The sequence below is a fragment of the Chiloscyllium punctatum genome, chromosome 9, assembly GCF_047496795.1.
Source record: "Chiloscyllium punctatum isolate Juve2018m chromosome 9, sChiPun1.3, whole genome shotgun sequence".
NCBI classification, from domain to species: domain Eukaryota; kingdom Metazoa; phylum Chordata; class Chondrichthyes; order Orectolobiformes; family Hemiscylliidae; genus Chiloscyllium; species Chiloscyllium punctatum.
Genome location: NC_092747.1, coordinates 28,845,580 through 28,857,911, shown reverse-complemented (window position 1 = coordinate 28,857,911; position 12,332 = coordinate 28,845,580). Strand labels below are relative to the sequence as shown.

Here is a 12,332-nt window from a genome sequence, read left to right as displayed (position 1 = left end):
TAGTCCAGGGAGTTGGTGAGTTTGAAGTAGATGTCCATGTCACCGGAAATGGAGAGGTCCAAGAAGGGGAGGGACGTATTTACTTTAAATCCATAGACTCCCACAGCTACCTAGACTACACCTCCTCCCACCTTGCCTCCTATAAAAACGCTATCCCTCATTCCCAATTCCTGCACCTTATCCCAGTTCCAACCTTCCAACTCAGCACTACTCTCTTGAACTGTCCACCCTCCTCTCCAACCTATCACCTTCACCTTCATCTACCTAGCGTCTTCCAAGCTACCTTCTCCCAAGCCCACCCCTCTCCCATTTATCTCTCAGCCTCCTTGAGCCACCCTCCTCATTCCTGATGAAGAGCTTATGCTCCTCAGATGCTTTCTGACCAGCTGTGCTTCTCCTGCATTATACTCTTCGACATACATCAAGTATAGACAGCTGGCATCAAGTGAGTCTCTACAGGAGTATAAAGGTAGTAGGGATATACTTAAGAGAAAAATCAGGAGGGCAAAAAGGTGAAACGCGATCTCTGTGGCAAATGGGGCTAAGGAGAATCCCAAGATATTCTACGTACATTGAGAAAGAGTAACTAGGGAGAGAATAGGGTCCCTTAAAGATCAATATTTGTGGAACCACAGGAAATTGGTGAGATATTAAATGAGTATTTGCATTATTATTTATTGTTTAGACAGGTTTGGAAGCTAGAGAACTTGGGGACATAATTAATATTTTGGAAGTGTCCATAATACAGAAGTGGAGGTGCTGGATGTCCGAAAATGCATAATCATGGATAAATCCCCAGGAACAGATCAGATGTATCCTAGAACTTTGAGGGGAACTCGGAAGGTGATTGCAGGTCACCTTGCTGAGATATTTGCATCATCAATAGCCACAGGCGAGGTGCTGGAAGACCAGAGGCTGGCTTACGTGGTGCCATTTTTCAAGAAAGGCTGTAAGGAAAAGACAGAGAATTATAGACTGGTGAGTCAGAGATGGGTACGTTGTTAGGATTCTGAGGGACAAAATTTACATGCATTTGGAAATGCAAAGATTGATTAGGGAGAGTCAGCATAACTTTTTGTGTGATCGTGTCTCAACAGCTTGATTGAATTTTTTTGGAAGTGACGAAGATTAATGAATACAGAGCAGTAGATGTTGTCTGTATGGATTTCAGCAAGGCATTCAACAAGGTTCTACATGGTAGACTGGTTAGTAAGGTTAGATCACAGGGAATCCAGGGGTGCTGCCCAATTGGATACTTATTTGGCTTGAATGTTTTGAACTGGAGGCCTGTGACAAGTGGTGTGCTGTAAGCATTGGTACTAAGTCTACTACTTTGTCATTTACATATGAATATAGCAGATATGGTTAGTAAATTTGCAGATGATACCAAAATTCATGGTGTCATGAATATTTAAAAACATTATCTCAGATTACAATGGGATCTTGATCAGATGGGCCAACGGACCAAGGAGTGGCAGATAGAGTTTAATTTAGATAAATGTACATCTTATATTTTGGTAAAACAAATCAGGGCAGGATTTATACACTTAATAATAAGGTTCTAGGAAGTATTGCTGGACAGAGACTGAGGAATGTAGGTGCATAGTTCCTTGACAGTGAAGTCACAGGTACACAGGGTAATGAAGGTGGCATTTGGCGCACTTGCCTTCACTGGTCAGACATTGTGCATAGGAGTTAGGAAGTCATGTTGCAACTGTACAGGACTTTAATTAGGTAACTTCTAGAATACTGTGTTTACTTTGCTGCCATAGTGTTAAAGGGTCCAAAACTAAAAATTACAACAATGTTGCCAGGCTTGGAGGACTTGGAGTATAGGGAAAGGCTGAATAGGCTGGAGCAGTGGAGGCTGAAGGGTAACCTTATAGTGGCTTATAAAATCATGAGGGACATGGATAGAGTGAATAGCCAAGGTTTTTTTTCCAGGGTAGGAGAGTCCAAACCTAGAGGGCATAGGTTTAAGGTGAGCGGAGAAGATATAAAAGGGAGCTGAGGGACAACACTTTCATGCGGAGGGTGGTGCGTGTATGGAATGAGCTGCCAGAGGATGTGGAGGCTGGTACAATTACAATCATTAAAAGGAATTTGGAAGGATAGGTGAATAACAAGGGTTTAGAAGGATGTTGGCCAGATGGGACTACAGGATAGCTCATTCAACTTGTCCATGCTGTATAACTCAAAGCTTTTATATCTACTTTCTCTTTTCCCTACTTAAAAAAAAGGAAGCAGGTTTGATTTATGAGCTTTTAGAAGAGGTTCAATACAGCATTATAAAATCTTTCAAATATACACAAATAATAGCATAAAATACCTTATAGCCTCCTTCCTCCCTCCAAGGGAAGGGAAAATATTTACATTTATTTACAATGTCCAATAATTATAAATTATCTTTCATTAAAAAATAGTTCCACAGCAGATATAAATGATCTTTCAAACTCCTGGTCAGAGAATCTGCTCACAGACTGTCGAGCATTCTTCCTAATCTCCAGCCTCTTTTCAGGAGATAGTGATAGGATAGTATTCATAGCATCTGCATAACTTTCTTCGCTGTCTGCTAGGAAACCTGTCTGAACTCCATCATGTGGTACGACTATGTCCAGCTTGGGGCCTCCCGAATTATGGGCCAGAATGACAGTTCCTGCTGCCATGCATTCAACCACCCCTGTAAGAAAAAGTGCAGAATGATTAAACGGTCATGATAAATCACAGATTATTCACTGGATTGAATTGTAAATCAAAATAAATAACTTCCAGAGGTTAAAATAATTAAAAATTGAAGTAATTTCACAAATATTTTTAAAAATTTAATGTATCAGGAAATCTAACTAAATTGTTCATTTAGGTCTGAACAACCACTCTATAATCCCAGCATACTATTCATCATGAAATGGTAATATGAATATTCTTAAACAATTGTATTGTGTGTCAGTACAGCTGCAAGTTAACTTGACAGTCCTATTTTGTTTGAGAAGGTTCCAGGCTTCCTCTGTATAAAAGCCTATTGCTGTGCCACTAAAATTGTACCTGGATATGGGTTTATAACAGTGGGTTCATGACTGTAGTCAGACAGTTTGCCAAAAAAGGAATCAAAATTTGATACACGTTATAGGAAACTAAGCTGAAATGCCAGTTCTAGCTGCATTCATTATTTAATACTAATCTTAATTTTGCCTTCACCCAACTGAAGTTTCAATCTTCTCTCTGACTTACAAAGAATAGCAAATGGATTTCTCTCTTCAATCACACGCTGAGTTACTACTATTGAATGGATTGCTCAGGCTTTGCAGGATTGTAGCAATAAAGCCTTAAAAAATTGGAATTTTTGCTGTCACACCTGAAATACGTCTGAATGGAAAGATTGCAGTGGCAGCAAAATATTTCCTTTGTCTGTTGTTCTTACGGGAGTGAAAGATGCACATGGAATGAATAAACACTCAATTTTAATCAGGGACCTTCTTAAACAGTGGAACCTCAAACTGTTAACAGGCTGAATTTGTTCTTTTGAAATTCATCACTTACTAAAAATTCCAAGTTGTGGAGATACCGGTGTTGGACTGAGGTGGACAAAGTTAAAAAATCACAACACCAGGTTATAGTCCAACAGTTTTATTTGGAAGTACTAGCTTTCAGAATGCTGCTCCTTTGTCAAGTAACTAGTGGGGCATGATCATAGGACATGATCATAGGACACAGAATTTACAGCAAAAGATCATAGTGTCATACAACTGATGCAATATATTCAGCCTTGGATCTTTGGGTGACCATCGTCCAAGGCAGACTTCGGGATAGGCAACAATGCAGAGTGGCCAAGCAGAGGCTGATAGCCAAGTTCAGTACACAAGTGACCCCACTATACACTCTCACACACATATACACGCACAAACCCTTTCTCATACACATGCTATATCTTAGACACATAGTTCTGACACTCTCAGGCATGTTCTCCATCACACTTACACACTCTCCCATACTCCCATTCCCTCACATGCATGTACACCACACACACATACACAGATCTTTGGGGTAGATACACTATGTTCAAAAAGCACACAATCTGTAGGTAGTCAATCCATGTGACATTTTATAAATTTCTTCTTTGGAAGTAAAACCAGTCTGACTCAAGATTGGGATGCAGACAGACTCTAATCTAACACCTTTAATGCATTGTCTGAGCTCAGATGTCACTTTTTAAAATATAATCTTAAATTATTCAGGAATGTGATTTGAAAGAAGTTCTAGGATTTACATATTAATGAATCAAAACCTGCAACCCATTCTAAAAGATGAAAGACTTAACAGCAATTTAGATTTGTTCAATATATTGCATGTATCTATGACACTATGATCTTTTGCTATAACTCTGTGTCCTATGATCCTGCCCCACTAGCTACTTGATGAAGGAGCAGCGCTCCCAAAGTTGTACATCCAAAAAATCCTGTTGGACTATAACCTGGTGTTGTGTGATTTTTAAAATCTCCAAATGAGCTCAAACATAATTGCAGCAGAAAACAGGAGAACCAATTGCCATTATTCATAGAGGAAAGATGATTATTTTGCACCAGGTACATCCAATTTCCTCCAAGAATTGTATACTTATAATTACTAAACAGAGGATTGTGTTGATTTCGAATTCGATTAAAAGTAGATTTAGATCATACTATTTTTTTCTCTCAAGGTGTGCATGCAAGATTCTATAATAGTCTGTAAATAAAAGCAAAATATCAAGCTATAATAATTTCTGAAATGTAGTCGATAATTAAAGTTGTACAGTACAGTATTCTCACCTATACCAAAATGTTCATTCCACATTGTGTGCAGTCCAATAATGGCTTCAGCTAGATGTTTCTTAAGTTCTTCAAATGAAATGTTAATCTTAAACTCAACATTTTCCATAACTCCCAACTTCTTGCATAATTCTTTTAGACCAGCTACTCGCTCTTCATCATCTGTATTACGGCAACCTCCAATCAATATTAATTTCACAGCTGAGTTCTGAGCACACTTCATCTGAAGGAACTGATAGAAAGCTTTAATTTGTAGAGAATGGTCTTTCTCTGGCCGAAACTGGCCAACTGAAACAATGGAATGTTCCACCTTTTTACTATCATCAACTAATGGAATATCCAGGAATGCCTGTACATCACAGGGTGGGTAGACAACATGGGTTCGATCACCAGCTTTCCAAAGAGCAAGAATATGATTCAGAGTCCATGTAGAATTTACCATTACAATGTCACTGCAAGACCCAACCAATCCATACATCAAAGCAAAGATGTAATAGTATATAAGTTTGAGATTGCTCAGTACAGGATTTGTTGATATAAAATCTGCATTGTTAAACCTTGGATTCCTGTCCCTCACCACAGACAGCATGTCTGTGCTAATTGTAGGGTAATGAACGTAGCAGCCAATTTGGCAGCCTCCTAAGTACTTGAACAGAGGAAGTACGTATGCATAACCCATGGAATCTATAAAGATATCTGGAACACATTTCATTAGGGCCTCCCATCCAAGGAAAACAGACCCCAGGCTTTGACCTAGCAGAGTAAAATATGGATAAAGCTTAGCTTCAACAAAATGTCGCTTTTTAAGGAAAATTAACTGCACAGGTTGAAGAAGTTTGATATTAAAGCGCCTATACGCTCCATTCAGAATTTCTTCAGCTGTGACATCTTGATCTCCAGTATAAATTACCACTATAATTTCTTCATACCTGTGAATTTCAAAAATAGACATATTTTAGAATAGATCAGTCACTGACTTTAATATTTAAGGTGCAGCAATACAATGGAAAATGTTTACAGGATACTCGACAGTTGTATTACACAAAAGGAAACACTAAATGTTAATGATGTGCTGCAACACCGAAATAGGATCATAGCAGGCATTTTACATTTATCTGTATGTAAAGTTAAAAATTTACAAACTTTGATTGAAAATGTTATGGAAGTATTGACTGCAATATAAGCTTTCAGCATGGACAACATGTGGAAATATTGACTGAAAACTTGCATTTATAGTGTGTTTTAACATTTTTTTAAAAAAAGTCTCAACCCGTTAAAAGAGGGTATAATCAGAAATAAGTTAACAGAGAGACTTAGAGAAGGTGAGTAAGCTTGGTGCTGAACTTCTAGGATATTGTTGGAGAGCACCCATTCAGGGAAGTGGAGAGTATTCCATCTCACTCTGACATCGCAGCCTCTGACTTGCTCTTGTAGCCACAATATTTGTGTGTGGCTTGTGCAGTTCAGCTTCTGATCAATGGTGATGGTAGGGGATATAGTGAGGGTAGTGCCATTGAATGTCAATGGGAGATTCTTCCTTGTTGAAGATGGTGATTGCCTGGTATTAATGTGGCATAAGTTCTAGTTGTCACTTATCATTCAAGCCTGAATATTATCCTAATCTTGCAGCATATTGATCCTAAAAATTGTGCAGTCATCAGTGGACACTCCCAATTCTGATGACAGGTCATTGATAAAGCAGCTGAGGATAGATGGGCCTCATACACTACTGAGGAACTCTTGCGGCAATATGCCTGTACAGAGATGAGTAGCCTTTGTATTAGGTAGGAATCAAACTATTGGAATACCTTCCCCCAATGAGTCCAATTTTCTGAGGGCTCTTTTGATGACACATTCAGTCAAATGTTGCCGTGATGTCATAGGCAGCATTTCTCACCTACGCTCAAGTTCAAACCTTAGGTCCATGTTTGAATATCAGCAGTTGAGTGGCCATGGTGGAACCCAAATTGAGCACTGATGAGCAAGTTATTTCTGTTGTGGTTTCTAGTTTTACCTACGTTCTCTCACTGCACAGTTATGATTGAGCTTGAAATAATACTCAGGATTACAATTCCTGTTTCATTTAGTATTCTTTATAGTTAAAATGATCCCACAAATTTATTTTGCTTTGAATGCAAAAGACTAAAATTATCAATAGACTCCAAATGAAGAAATTGGGACTCACCTCTTCTGTAAAGCTCTTACTGCGCACCATAATACCCTTTCTCCTCCACCCCCAGCATTACAGTATGGGTGAAAGAATGCCACCACTAGTTGTGTCTTGCCATTTTTTCCTGGAGTTTGTAGTAATTTCTTCTTTGGACAGATCCAGAATCGAATATACAAGAAAATTGCAGTGAAGATAAAGGATAAGCCAGCAGTTACGAAAAGTGTAGGAATGATCAACGAAAACAGAAACCTAACAGGAAGAGCAAAGGTTTATATAAATTGCAAATCATCAGAATGATAGACTAGTACAGTATTTCATACATTACAATTGGAATTTATTTAGCCACGACTGCATGGAAGTTTTTTGATCACAAACCTAAATTGTATATTTGCTCAGATAAATGCTGTTCTGCAGCTTGCCACATCGAGGCACTTGGAAATACATTGGATGACTTTATCTCTTTATTCACATGCCCGCATATAGAAATGGTCCGAGTGCTCCAAAAACTTACGACTGTATTATCTCCTGCAATCTGCCCAAAGTATATAAAAACCTGGAATAATTGATATTTTCAATTAACTTACGTATGTATCTTTATAATACAAGGTTGGACAGGCTGGGCCTGTATCCATTGGAGTTTGGAAGGATAAGAAGTGATCTTCTTGAAACATAAGATCTTGAGGGGAGTTGACACTTTGGATGCTGAAAGAATATCTTCCTTGTGGGAGAGACTAGAAACGAGGGACAGCATTTAAAAGTAAGGAGCCTCCCATTCTAGGGTTGAGAAACCAATGACACAATTAAAAAAAACCCAAGACAAAAATTATTGCACAACATTGTAAGCGTGGAAGGGTAATTTTAGCAAGAGCCCTTCATCAGGAATCCTTTCCTGAAAGGTCGATTCTCCTGCTCCTCGGATGCCGTCTGACCTGCTGTGCTTTTTCGAGCACCACACTCAACTCTGATTTCCAGCACCTGCAGTCCTCACTTTCTCTAATTTTAATTCTGCCAATGGCATAAAATGAAGTAGCGTCAACTCAGTTCTTCACAGTTTTTCTTTCATTAAATTCAACGGACATGTTGTATCACAGATGTGTGCTATCACTTAATTAATGTCACTGTGGAAAGTTATCTTTAGTCATTTAGGTCTGAAAAACTGAATCTCATTTCTGGGAATGATTGAGGCAATGTGTATAAGTAGCACATGACATGGACTGAGAGTAGAGAATAGTGTAATCAAAACTTAACTTTTAAATTCTAAACATCAAACAAGTGCAAAATCAAATCAAAACTCGTGAGATATAACAGGTGTGCTCTTTGATCATAAGGTTCACACCTAACACCTGGTAATGTCATGAGGATCATGGAGTGGAAATCAATTTTACTAGGTAGTAAGGTAAGAAATTACTGCATAATAGACTTATGAAATTGTAAGAGATTAAATGGAAAACTATAATAGTCTTATAATGAAAGTTCCCATAGAGGCTGAAAAACTCAGAACAAGCCTATCTGTACAAAAGAGGCTCTCAAGAAGAAACAAAATCTAAGTGATTCATACTGGCTTTGACCTTCTTCAGACAGAAGATAACTTGGGAAGATTTTCTTAATACTTTGGTTAGACATCCGAAGATGCCACTACTAACTATAGAGATAAGCATGCACTCCGTATCAATCATCCAATCATCCTGTGGGACAGGTAAACCATTCTCACCTGTCATCGGTTATATGTTTTTCTTAACTATGTGGTTATGAGTCATTTTTAAACTGCTGTTTCTGAATAAACTAGATTAAATTAGATTTCCTACAGCGTGGAAACAGGCCCTTTGGTTCAACAGGTCCACACCGACCCTCTGAAGAGTAACCCACCCAGACCCATTTCCCTCTGACTAATGTACCTAACACTATGGGCAGCTTAGCATGGCCAATTCACCTGCCCTGCACACCTTTGGACGGTGGGAGGAAACCCACGCAGACAGGGGGAGAATGTGCAAACTCCACGCAGACAGTCGCCAGAGGCTGGAATTGACCCTGGTACTGAGAGGCAGCAATGCTACCTCAGAGCCACTGTGCCGCCAATTCATTCTAAACTCTATCCTCTCTGCATGATTGTGCTGCAGAATTGTACAGGACAGGAGGAGGAAGTGTATTTGACACAATTCTCCAAGTACTACAGAAGCTCAGCTAGTCTGGCAGCATCTATGAAGAGAGACTAGGAGTTAACATTGAGTCCAGTATAACACTGTTGCATTCACTCACAGGATGTGGGTGTCTCTGGCTAGGCCAGCATTCATTGCCCATCCCTAATTGCCCAGAGGGCAGTTAAGAGTCAACCACATTGCTGTCGGTCTGGTCACATGTAGACCAGACCAGTTAAGGATGAAGTTTCCTTGCCTAAAGGACATTAATGAACCAGATAGGTCTTTCTGACAATCAACAATGACTTCATGGTCATCATTAGATTCTTAATTCCAGACTTTTACTGAATTCAAATTCCATCATCTGCCATGACAGGATTTAAATCAAGGTCCCCAGAACTAATCATCTAGCGATACCACCAGGCCATTGCCTCCATCATCTTCTTCAGGATTCTGTTCTATAATAGTTTTGTCATTATTCCAGCACCTGCAGAATTTTGTAGTTATTGGTGATTCTTAAATACCACAAAAAAAGTCAAAGAACTGCAGATGCTGGAAATCAGAAACAAAAAAACAGAAATTGTTGGGAAAACTCAGCAGGTCTGGTAGTATATATGGAGAGAAAACAGAGTTAAGTTTCAAGTCCAGCCACCCTTCTTCAAAACTGTTGTTGATTCCGATTTCCTCCAGTTCTTTGATTGCCACCTCCTGTTGTGTATGATTCTGGTCCTGGAGTCACAGATTATCCAAAAAGAGCTTGTAGTAGTTTTTTAAGAAGCAACAATTTAAAAATGACTCATAGCCACATATGTAAGATAAACCCCCATGACAGGCTCAGAACAGTTCTGAAGGGTCACTGGACCAAACCGTTAATTCTATTTCTCCTGAACTCATCCACTATACAGTGCCCAGCTTAAGACCCCAAGAAATAGGAGCAGGAGTAGGTTGTTCAGCCCCTCAAGCCTGCTCCATCATTCAATAGGAATAATACTGGTCAACATTCCTCAAGTCCCCTTTTCCTGCCTTTTCCCCACAACCCTCGATTCCCCTTTTGATCAAGGATTCATCTCAGGTTCTTTGTGAATTCTTGTTAATGGTCCCTAGTAACCTACTCTAACGGGTTAAAATAATTATTTTGAAGTTTTTCTTAATTTCAAAAATGTACTTTACTCATAATAACATTTAGTTACAAACGCAGTTTGGTTCTGTACAGTGGCATATCAAGTAAATATTGAGTTTGAGCTTATCCCAACCAACCAAAGACGTCTCTTACCACGGTCTCGTCTGTGTAAGATACACACACACATGAATTGAGGCACTGGGAGGGTCGGATAACTGAACGGACTTGAGTGATCATCCCCTGGTTGACAGAACCATGCAGCACTACACTCACCTCAGGAACTCGCAGAGACACCATCCGCCGGCCGCCATCTTAGACACACTGACCTCCGCGCCGGAAGTGACTGCTCCCTGACGATCAATCACTGAAGATGCAGTTGTTTGCAAGAATTAACGAATTCCCCGGGAATATAAACATGGATATCAACGCTGCACAAAAAATAATTAACAGAGTTGCAGCGATGTTTGAAGCTCATTGTACTTTCCCGGCGGGGTTCATGTGGCTGGCTGGGTGGGTGATTGACAGGCGAATGGAGCACTGGGCTGTTCCCCTCACTCTGCTGTTTGGGTCTTTATATTATCATAGTTTATAAACTGGTATTTAAAAAAAAACTAGTATCCTGCCTTATTCAGCGGAGTTTTCTTTTAAATTCTACGGTGGGTTTTACGGTTATGCTTATAAAATCAAACCCTTTACCTGTGCAGCAACTAAAATTATTGAGGACAGTGTTTGTGATTTGGAAGTTATTTTGCTCCCTGAGTGTTTTCTTGGCACCTTGTCGGGAAGAACAATGATTTGTATTAAAATATGTACTCGTACTAAGTGGAATTTTTAAATAAAATGCGAAAGGGCACTTTGTGTCCGTGGAAAATGTCGAGTACGTTTAATTCATTGACGAAGTGATGAGTTGTTTTAACACGGGCACACTGTTGGATGTAAATATTGATCCATTTTTGACCAGGTCACCAAACCTTTCGAAATCCTTTGTTCATATTTGCGGTTTCATGAAGTTCATGCTTCTTAAAATCTCTATTATCTTGGAGTAAAGTTCATATGTTTTAGACAATAGCAGCTTGTTTTAAATTCTTATGAAAATATATCTACTTTTAAAAATGGCTCTCAAAAAGCTTTTGAGTTTTGGGAATATAATATTGCAAACAACTATTTACAAGAGAGTTACAGTTTATAAAAGGTGGCATTCTTCTTTCAGTTGGTCTAAAATCTATTGTAAGGATTTTCCTGTGGTTTTTAAGCAACATTGTGTATTGTTTGTTGATACTGTTTATTTGCTTTCTTGTTTTACATGTTCCTGAGGTGTGCCTTTGTGCCAGATCTACAGTTGCTATGATACTACTTGGAATTTCAATTGGAGCAGAGGATAAACTATGTAATTAGTACCTTTGCCTGTGTTTTCAAGGAAGAAGATTATATTTCAGCTTCATTTCAACATTCAGAGACGTTTTGATGATTAAGTAGGTGTTGAAAAACAATATTGAACAATGACTGTCCAGCCTCTTTGTATTTTGAAGTATTCTTGGAATGTCAAATAAATATCTCTTGGTTTCAAAGGAACATTTTTTCTCCAATATGCAAAATTGATTTTTGTCATATTTCACAATACTGTACAAATTGATATTTTTATAATACAATACAACACAGGAACAGGCCCTTCAGCCCACCAAGCCTGTGCAGATTCCTGAGCCCTATTTAGATCTGCTCATTGCCCATACACGGTATCTATCCTTCTGTTTGCTTCATGTTCATGTGTCTATCAGGATATGCCTTAAATATTGCTAACATGTCATCTTACACCACCTCCATTGGCAGTGTGTTCTAGGCACCCACCACCCTCTGTGTGAAAGATTTTCCCAGCACTTCCCACCTAAACTTGCCCCCTCGCACCTTGAATCTGTGCTGTCTTGTAGTTGACTTTTCTACCCTGGGAAAAAGCCTCTGACTATCCACCCTAGCTATGCCTCTAATAATTTTATTGGCCTCTTTCAGGTCACCCCTCAGCCTCCATCTTTCCAGGAAAACAATCTGAGTTTATCCAACCTCTCTTCATAACTAAAACCCTTCGGAACAGACAACATCTCGGTAAACCT

General features: G+C 39.1%; 1 protein-coding gene across 2 annotated transcripts; it reads right to left on the bottom strand.

Moving 5' to 3' along the window:
- Positions 1–672: 672 nt before the first annotated feature.
- On the bottom strand, positions 673–10,730 carry alg11 (ALG11 alpha-1,2-mannosyltransferase). Of its 2 annotated transcripts, XR_011961484.1 has the most exons (5): positions 10,501–10,730; positions 6,988–7,221; positions 4,803–5,731; positions 2,330–2,680; positions 673–947 (listed from the first exon to the last, which is right to left on the bottom strand). XR_011961484.1 is itself a non-coding variant. In XM_072577124.1 (4 exons), the coding sequence occupies exons 1-4, from the start codon at positions 10,536–10,538 to the stop codon at positions 2,403–2,405; spliced, it is 1,479 nt and encodes a 492-aa protein (XP_072433225.1). In that variant the 5' UTR covers positions 10,539–10,730; the 3' UTR covers positions 2,249–2,402. The 2 variants fall into 2 exon arrangements, 1 of the variants encoding a protein (XP_072433225.1); XM_072577124.1 differs by lacking the exon at positions 673–947 and having other exon boundaries at positions 2,249–2,680.
- Positions 10,731–12,332: the final 1,602 nt, after the last annotated feature.

What these genes read in the sequence shown, in the direction of transcription:
- alg11 (XM_072577124.1), bottom strand. Translation starts at nt 10,538, where the DNA reads ATGGCGGCCGGCGGATGGTGTCTCTGCGAGTTCCTGAG. An exon ending in GTAAGAGCTTTACAGAAGAG is followed by an intron (nt 5,732 to 6,987) that starts GTGAGTCCCAAT and finishes TGAAATTCACAG; the next exon opens with GTATGAAGAAATTATAGTGG. An exon ending in GAATGAACATTTTGGTATAG is followed by an intron (nt 2,681 to 4,802) that starts GTGAGAATACTG and finishes TTTTTCTTACAG; the next exon opens with GGGTGGTTGAATGCATGGCA.